This window comes from Helianthus annuus, chromosome 2 (genome assembly GCF_002127325.2).
Source record: "Helianthus annuus cultivar XRQ/B chromosome 2, HanXRQr2.0-SUNRISE, whole genome shotgun sequence".
Taxonomy (NCBI): domain Eukaryota; kingdom Viridiplantae; phylum Streptophyta; class Magnoliopsida; order Asterales; family Asteraceae; genus Helianthus; species Helianthus annuus.
The window spans coordinates 162,672,982-162,682,957 of record NC_035434.2 but is presented as its reverse complement, the minus strand read 5'-3'; the positions used below and the strand labels follow the sequence as shown (position 1 = coordinate 162,682,957).

Here is a 9,976-nt window from a genome sequence, read left to right as displayed (position 1 = left end):
ACAACAATTAAGGACTTACGGAAATACCCTTAGGTATCCCATCAAGGATTGGGTATTCGTCCAGAGTTGTAACTTGCGCTTTGTACTTCATTTTCTTTGGAGGAAACGGGTACTTATGATTTTCGTGGAAAAACGCAAGAGATCATAAAATGGAAGAAATTTGGGGGGGGGTAGTTTGTTCTTCAAGGAATACGATTCCTTGATTGTCGGTATTGTAGGGGATAAGTTGTTTATACGTGCAACCACATCAATATATATATATTGTGATGTAAAATAAAAGATTTATTTACAAACAACAATTACAACTGTTTCATAGATCTTTGACAACAAAAGAAAATAATACATAAAGCTTGATTATTTCTAAACAGTGTTGTCTTCCAATCGGTCAGATGCTCATCATTGCGCTGGATTCGCATTAGCAAGCTTTGGGCAATTTCACCGGAAATGGCCCATCTCGCCACAGTTGAAGCAAGAACCTGGTGGAAAACAACCTTGAGCAGGATCGTTGCCAACTTGATTTGGTGCACCTGCAGCTGGGCAAACTCTTGCTGTATGGCCTATGAGCCCACAAGTTTGGCATTTGCGGCACTTTACATTGGCATGATGATGGAGGCTACATTGGTTGCACAAGGGTGCGGTTCCATTGTAGGGCTTCCTAGCAGGGGGTTGAGCTGGTTGGTTGAGGGTGTTTGGGTTGGGTTGTGTAGCAATTGCAAAATTTTGCGAAGCCTTATGCTTCTTAGAGGGTTCGGTTTTGCTTTCCTTGGTTTCCTCCTGAACATTAGCTGCTTGTTTCTTGTCACCTTTCCGAAAAAGTTTGCGCTTTCTGATCTGAGATTCGGTTAGGGTAGCAGATAATTCAATGGCCTGTCTAACTGTGGTAGGATTACTACCAGTAACAATGTCCTGAACTGAGTCAGGGAGACCATCAATGTATTTCTCGATTGCCTTATCCAAAGGCGTAACCATGGAAGGACACAACAGGCTCAGCTCCTCATATCGATCAGTGTAGGCTCGATGTTCACCGCTGTCTTGCTTAAGATCATCGAATTCCCTTTCCAAGGCCCTGATCTCATGACGAGGACAGAATTCCTTCATCATCAGAGCTCGAAGCTCTTCCCATGTTTGAGCTAGTGCCACATCGGCACCCCTATCTCTCATCACACCATTCCACCATGTAAAAGCTCGCTTTTCAAAGACACTGGATGCGAAATCTACCTTTCGCTCGTTTGGGCAGTGAACATGTCTGAAGGTGCTCTCTAGACTTTCGAACCATTGCAGAAGTGCAGTCGCTCCTTGAGTCCCAGAAAACTTTGATGGCTTACCTGAGTTGAACGTTTTGAAGTTGCAGGGAGGATTGTTGTTGTTGAGAGCTTGGTTACATTGAGCAATGATGTTCGGGATTGCAGCAGTCATTTGCTGGGTAATGATAGCTGCCAGTTCTTCATTAGGTATCTGATTCTCGCGTCGCGGAGGCATTCTAAAAGGGAAACAAGAGAGAGCAACAAGTGAAACGGCATTGGGTAAGAATAGGAAATTACCGACCAAAAGCATGGTCGATGGTCATTTGTTTGAACCACGAAGCAAACAAACGACACACAAAGGCTGAATCAAAGTAAATAGGTCCTCATGATGTATCACGAAGACATGCTCGCCTATAAGTGGACACTCACCCCAAGAGTTCCCAGGTAAGAGTGACTGGTCCGATACTGCGGATTTGTACGAACACTCTAGCCTTAGACAGAAAACTCAGAGTACAGGCACCCACTCTTCCAGTTTGCACGTGTTCACATTATTTAGACCCAAACCTTGACGAGATTTTGAAAACTTTAAAGGTTCGAAACCTTATAATAAATCACCCTAGAACAGACGATTAGTTTTCAAAGCAGATCAAATTTATGTTCTTGTTGTGGTTGTCACCTAAGGATAAGTGACGGTATTGTTTTAAAATCTAAACACAAGAATCTTGTGTTAGGGTCCTAGGAAGGTTATAGTCTAGGTCAAAGCATTACTAATAACCTAATTCTCTATAACCATTGGCTCTGATACCAACTTTTCTGTCACACCCCGACCACGTAAAACAACAAAACGTGGCGAAAACGTCGGGGAGTGTTGTAACAGAATCATTGTTTCACAACCATGGATTAAACAAATTTCGTTTTATTGAATTAAATGAGTTACAATGTCTTAACAATAAGGAAACATAACAAAATTAACTAGTCTTGCATCTTTTAATGTTACTAAGGCCTCGTCCAATCCTATGTGAGCGTGCATCAATATCATCATCAAATATCATCAACTATAGCTCCTGAAACACATGTGAAAATACATCAGCATAAAAATGCCGGCGAGTACATATGTTTTATAAAAAAATAGGATTCATGACCTAGGTTTTAGAAAATGTTTAACAAAAACTTGTCATGAATCCAGTTTAAGTGTTTGCTTTTATAAAACGTTTGAAAATCGATGATAGATAGGTATAGTTAAAAAGAATGATGTAAGGTTAAGTGAATAACCAAGTAAAAAGGAGTTTGTATAAAACAAACTGTTTTGTAAAACAATGTCTTGTGAAAAATATGTTATTTGTGTAAAAAAAAAATGTATAAGTCCAAATGAATGATTTAAATAACGCTACGCCATGTAATATAATACAAGCACTTATATATAGGAAGTACCAGCGGCGTATCCACCATGCTTGTATCACATTACACACGTCTCGTTACTCAAATCACTTACCCACATAAACCACCAATGTAAAATTGCCCATGTCTAAACCGTTGTCAAATGTCAATCAAGTAATGTGTAAACAAAATGTCATGTATGGCAAGTGAAGCATGTAATAACCAAACCATAGGTAAGAATGCACAAACAATGTACTAAGTATGCGACGGATGGACATACATAGCATGATACAAAGTATAAGATGTCTTGTAAAACGATGTACTAAGTATGCACACAATGGGCATACATAGCATGTGATGTGAAATGTACTAAGTATGATTAACATACATAGCATGTGATGTAAAATGTACTAAGTATGATGAACATACATAGCATGAAATGTAAAATGTACTAAGTATGATGAACATACATAGCATGAAATGTTATGTAAAACGATATACTAAGTATGCACACAATGGGCATACATAGCTAAAACATAATAAAATCATGTACTAATAGTGTACTAGTGAACATAGCAAGTATATGATATAAAAGCATGAAATCATGAAAGTAACAAGTAGGCACATGTGTTTCACCCCAAAATGTTAGGAAAACAGTAAAAGAGGGGACTATGTACTCACTTGAGATTGCTTAGACGTCGTAGGATAACCACCAAGCAATGCTAGAAGATCACGGAATCAAACGGAACCTATATAGGTATCTACATTAATAAACGGACCTATCGGAGGATCGGGTAGTACGAGGGTTCGTAAACCAAATAAGTATGGGAACTTATGTAATATGGTTTAACAAAGCCTACGTAATAAACGAAACCTATCCTAAGTGTTTTTGACCCATTACGACCCGTTTAGGTAGCTTATGCCACTTTAACGCGTCGTTTGCGTAAAACGCATTCGGAACGCCTAACTAGTCCTATGACAAGCAAGATATGCCTTCACATGTTTAATATTGTTGTTAAATCAGTTTAGTTGTCAAAAATTACGTTACATAGGCTTAAAATGAATTTTGGCGCAAAAAGGGCATTTTGGTAATTTACCTAAGGCATATAAACTACCTATCATACAACTAGTTAAACGACGTGACCATAAGGTATAACCTCGGAAGGTTATTCCCTATACAACTATGGTCACCTAAAGTGTTTGGTCGGATCCTAATGATCGACCAAATGGGTCGGGTTCGAAAGTATAAGCGATTGATTAGATCGCTTACCTTTACGACCCTAAACAAGCACAATTCTAAAAGCGACGAGCTAAACATGCTAGAACATGTTTAGTAAAGTTAGAAAACAGGTTTGGTATTAAAACAAACGGTTTTAATACCCTAGAGTAGTTTGGTTACAAAATACGCGAGAAAACGCATTTTGGCCGAAACTATGACTCGTCACTGAGCCTAGATAACGTGGTAATCAATGGGTATAGTCACTAGGGACTATAACCATCGTGATTACGCTCACGTTATGAAGTTCAAACGAACTTCGCGTTGACCATAAACTGGTCAAAGAAGAAAGTCAAACGCAGTTTGACTTTAACGCTAAAACGAACGAAAAACGCGAAAGAATACTTACAAAAGGTCCCCGAAAGATTTGACCCGATTCACTCTCAGGTAGGAAGCATAAACTTCCACTTAGAGAGTGTAGAATCAGATCAAATGTGGGTTTTTGCAAGTGAAGGCAATGGGTATTTATAGGAAAACAAGAGCCGTTAGGATCGTTCCTCGATTCCCGAGCTTAAATCTCATCCCTACACTTGTACCCACTGATTTGCAATACAATGGGCACCCAAAACCAGCCCCTAGTAAGTTAGAAAACCATTTACAACCCACCAAAACAGCTGGAACAGGCTGGAAATAGCTGGAACACATTTCTGCTGATCAGGGGAAGCCTTACGGACCGTATGGTCCTCCCCTTACGGATCGTATGCTGGTCTGCAGACCAGCAACTTTCAAAGTTGATAGTTTAGCCCCTGCACACTAGAGAATCTTGTATTTAGATGCATTTTTGGCACGTTTAAGCCCCGTTAACCCCATTTCAAGGCTCTAAAATGAAGTTAAAGTATAGGGAACTTGAAATATGCTCAAAAATTTGCCGGATGTCGGTTCGTTTGGCCGTATGATTGCGTTGTTCGGTTAATTACGACGGAAGTCGTAACGGACGCAAAAACGGTCCAAATTGCGCGACGAATGGATTTTTGTCAAGCCAAACACTAAAATATAATATTTTAATGCTTTCATAAATTTTTGGAAGTCCGGAAGTATTCAGAACGTAAAATATGCGCGAAAATACAAACTTATGCACTTTTTGACGCTTTTAGTCCCTGAATGAGCATAAAGTTTATTTTAGCACACCGAATACCTCAAAGCCTATTTCTAAGCTATGTGAAGGATATTTAGGGTGTGTTTAACTTATGATCATGTTCCGGAATGTTCGTTACAGTTCAAATTGGCATACTTTCGTAGTTTGTCGAATTTAGTCCCTGTAAGCGAATAAACTTGATTTCGGCATACCAAACCTTCCAAAATTTATTTCTAAGTTATGTAAAGGTTATTTAAGGTATGTTAAGCCTATGTCACTATTCCAAAGTGTTTGTTGCATTAAACTGGTTATATTTACGCATCAGTGCGCTTATAACCCTCCAGAAAGCGATTTGGAGCCCGAAATCGAACAAGAGTTGATATGTGCGAATGATACACATGTTTATACAAATCCCAAGTATGAAATACAATATTTCATTGGTTTGATATTTGTTTGATGGTTGAAGTGACACAGGTGTCACAGAAAATGTGTGGTTCTTGATTCTAAAACGAAGTTTAATGATATAGCTTTAAAACTCAACTAAAATCATAATTTTTCGATAAGTTTAGGTCAGTCAAAAGATTAAAACAGAAATACAATTACAGGCTGCGTTTTTCTGTAGAAATTGCAGCCTATTACGAGAATCATAACTTGGTCTAGGATTGGAGTTAATATGTGAAATTTTTATAGTAGATAGTTCTAGGAGGTCGTCAAATCCTCCAATTGGAATTTCGTCAATCGAATTGACATGGATTTTTATATAAAATAAACAGTAAATTGCCGACAGATTGGGATAAAATTGCCCTTTATGTGTTAGATGTTTTTTGGTAATTTTTTTGTGAGAAATTAAGCCTTGAGAAAATTTCACAAACATTCAATGCTATTTTCTGTCAAAAATCTCATCCACACCTCTTGGAATTTTTCGTCCGCACCCATTGGAATTTTTTCGGCCGCACACCTTAGGTAAAAAATGTTATGGATTTATATTTAAAATTTTTTTAGTAAACTATGATTTTTTTTAAAAATTCCTAAATTATATAAACTTATACTACCCAACTTAACCCAAATACCCGATACCTTAACCCACTATTTCATTAAACATAACTAGCCCACTAATTCCTAGCCCATTAACCAAACCCAACCTAAGTTCAAACTATAATAATTAAAATAACCCATTGTCCCTTAGAATTCCTCCCGCCCTCTCTCTTTCTTGCGCCGTCTCCTGCCAGCGATCAGTGGACACAACAGCAGCCACAACAGCACGTCATCAACAGCCGCGAACCGCCGCCGTCCGACACCAAATCGCCGTAGTCCGACACCAAACTAACCGGAAATCGATAAAGGGTAAGTTTTTATGTTTTTTTTTGAAGATTTTAGTTGATATTATAGGAGAAAAAATGAATAAAATTCTTAAATACATTTGAAATTTCGTGTGTTTTGACATTGTTTATGGTTGTTTAGATGATTTTTAGGGTGATTATGTTGTTTAGATGATTTTTAGGGTGATTACACATGATTTTAAGGGCTTGAATAATTGAAAATTAAAATTGAAATATTATGTTACGGAGCGATGAACTTATGAATCAATTTGTTTGTGATATGAACCATGAGTAGAGACGTTAAGTGATAGTTGTATATGTTATATAGAGAAATTTGACTTGCTTAAGAAAGTAGCTTTAGATGATGTTTTGGATAGATTTCAAAAAATAAAAACCCGTAGGGCGACGTTTTAATTATGTTTGTAATAAGGTTTGACGTGTTTTTGATGATTATATAAATTTAGTTTCATGTTCTTTTGTTTTAGATGACCCGACCCGAACCGACCCGATACGAACTAATTTTTTTACTTATATACCTATGGGCCTAAAATTTTTAAAAATGTAGGTCATAAATGTTGTAAATGAGTTGAACAAGGCATTTCTAATGAAATGTATTTTCTTAACATCATTTTTATTTTGTACACGTCAATAGGTTTACAAGTTAATATAAATAAGCTAATTTGAACACAACATTTTTATAAAGTTACTAACAAGTTACAAATGGTGTTATTATTTTAACCGAGTAAAGTTAGTAGTGTTGTGTAAATATAGGTTTTCGAATATAACCCCTCCGCTGTAAACTGTTATTGATAACAATCAATATAGTTTATGGATTTCATAGTTTCAGTTCATGCTCCTTTAATTTTACAATAATTGTAATTTATGTTATAATATAATAATAGTAACTTTGAATCAATCTTTGCTTCATTGATAACACTAGCTATATATTCTGCTCCACTTTACTAATAGATTAATTAATAGAACCTTATCATCCAGGTATGAGTTTATGCTTTAGTGAACCAAAAGCTTCAGTTTATACATAAGTTTAATAGTAGCTTTAATGCAACTTAAAAATTATGTTTCAAATATTAATCTTAGCTCACAACATTCTTTCCCCTAGTTGTAAGTAACTTTAGTTAGGAAACATAATTAAATGGACACTAAAGTAGGACTAAGAGAGTATAAAATTTACAAGAATTAGCAAATGGAAAAGATTGGTTGCTTAATTACTATTTAATTTAAATTATGTTTCAAGAAAGAATAAGGAATTGTAAAAATAATAAAGTAGACCCAATCGATTCCATGGATTTCCAAAAAATAATATCACATAAGTGCTTTTTTCTTTTTCCTTGCTATAAGTAACATATGAGTGTAGCATTGTATCTTAATCTTAACCAGATTGATAATACATAAAAAAAAGTATGATGTAGCACTACAAGAAAAAAGGGTTTTTGCGACCGCATTTACAGTCGCAAAGCGATCCAATTGCCATGTTGCAACTGTTTTACGACCTAATTTGCGGTTGGAAAAATACACGTCGCAAAAGCCCTATTGCGATCAAGTTGCGACCGCTGCAACTTTTTTGCGACTGGATTTTGCGATTATAAGATTAGTCGCAAATTTTGCGACTGTTTTAGACTTTGTTTTTGTTGCGACCGTTTTGCGACCGAATCTGGATTGGTCTTTAATTTTGCGACTGTTTTGATTTCGGTCACAAACCGGTTGCTATTTTTGCGACCGCCTTACTGTGGTCGCAAATTTTAGTTACAACTGCCTAGTTTTCTAGTAGTGAAGGTAATTGAGCACGAGCATCCATGGAAGCTCGTTGATTTGCAGGAGAATGTTGAAGATGTAGACGAATCTGGCGATGAAGAGGAGAAGGAGGAGGATTTGGTTCCACAAGATGAGTTTTCGTGTACTTGTAAGCGATGCGATGAAGATATCAACGAGTATTACAGGTACTACTATAAATGTATAGACGATTCATGTGATTTAGCTCTTCATAAATTCTGTGCAGAGCTCCCAAAAACTTTAACACACGAATCACACCCACATCCTATAATCCTCAATAAGGTTCGCCGTGATTGGACATGCTCTAATTGTCATAGATATCACAAGGCCGGTGCATTATATTTATGCCCAGCTTGTTTTTGGTTGACAAAGGATGTAAATTGTGTTGTGGAAGTAGACAAAAGGAGGATCTACCACCCTAGTCACCCACACCCACTAGTGTCTCTCTGCTCCAAACCCATTTTATGTGAGTGTAATGCTTGTGGGAAGGAACATAGAGGTGTGTTCTTTCAATGTACCGCATGTCCTAACTTTGCCATACACAACGATTGCGCTTTCCTGCCAAAACGTTTGTTAATCCAACATGCTACAAATGCCATTTTCAGCCATACCCATCCACTCACCCTTTCTTATTCCTTCCCACCAGAAGAGATAAGAGTTTTGATTACAATGGGGATCTATGGATTTACAAATGCGAGAAATGTATATATTATGCCCATCTAGATTGTGCAACATCAAGAAGAGAGTCGTTCATGTCCATCTTGTCTATTGGTATAATTACTATTTCTTTTGATATAAGACACATTCCATTTGATTAGTTACTAACTTCTTATTTATGCCGTAGGTATTATCTATTTGATAAATAATAACCAGGTTATTTTATTTCCAATCTTTCAGATGGAGGTCAAACCGTGAAAAATTATAAAGATGCTGACCGTTTACTATCCTAATCTTCTTCGTTTACCATTTCCCGATCAAACTTATAGCATACCCAAACATTTATTTTTAAAAAAAACTTGGATGGACCGATTATGGTAATCATGAGGTAAGCCTACCACATATGAATCATCAACATGAGTTAATTTTAGTTGACACCGGAAGCATTGGGTCAACCTCCTCAAAGATCAATGATATGATCATGTGTCACAACCCAATGAAAAAGATTGAATTATTATGCAATGGATGTGTGAGACCAATCATGGAGATGCCGTTCTACAAGTGTCGGGCCAAAGAAGATGAGAACTGCAACTTTGCTCTTCATGAATGGTGTACTCGGCTTCCAACAAAAGTAGACAACCACCCAGCTCACCCACAACATCCCCTCCTTCTAATGACAAACATCCCCAATATGTTTAACATATTTCATTGTTTTGTTTGCCACTTACCTTGCAATGGCTTTGCTTATGGTTGTGTCGAATGTGGATTTTACGTTGATGTTACTTGTGGGTTTATGCCGGAAAGAATCACACATGAATCTCACCCAAATCATCTTCTTTCAATTACGGAGGATCAGCCGCCCAGTGCATGGTGTCTTATGTGTCACATACCCACAATTTCCAATCATATTTTGAGTTTTAGTTGCAGCTTTTGTGATGTGTATATTCATCCGTGGTGTGCTTTGTTCTTGCCTAAGACAATAAGGCACCCTTATGACAAACATCCAATGCACATCAGTTACCTCCCAATTGAAAACCACAAGAGTGAATACTTTTGTGAAATTTGTGAGGAGCCACTGAATCCTCATAATTGTTTCTATCATTGTGATGTGTGTAGCCAATCAGTGCATCCTGATTGTGCACCTTTAATACTTCAGTGTGAAACAGAAACCTATTCCAGCTATTATTACAAAGGAATCTATTTGTTTTTAAATATGAAGTTTGGGAGCATTCATATG

At 37.0% G+C, this 9,976-nt stretch overlaps 1 protein-coding gene across 1 annotated transcript in view; it reads left to right on the top strand.

Moving 5' to 3' along the window:
- Positions 1 to 8,960: 8,960 nt before the first annotated feature.
- LOC110926437 overlaps positions 8,961 to 9,976 on the top strand; it is a 1,313-nt gene continuing 297 nt past the window's right edge. Inside the window, exon 1 of the mRNA XM_022170205.2 lies at positions 8,961 to 9,976. This exon is cut by the window's right edge and continues 297 nt beyond it. Coding sequence (XP_022025897.1) covers positions 9,143 to 9,976 — 834 coding nt within the window. The 5' untranslated portion in view covers positions 8,961 to 9,142.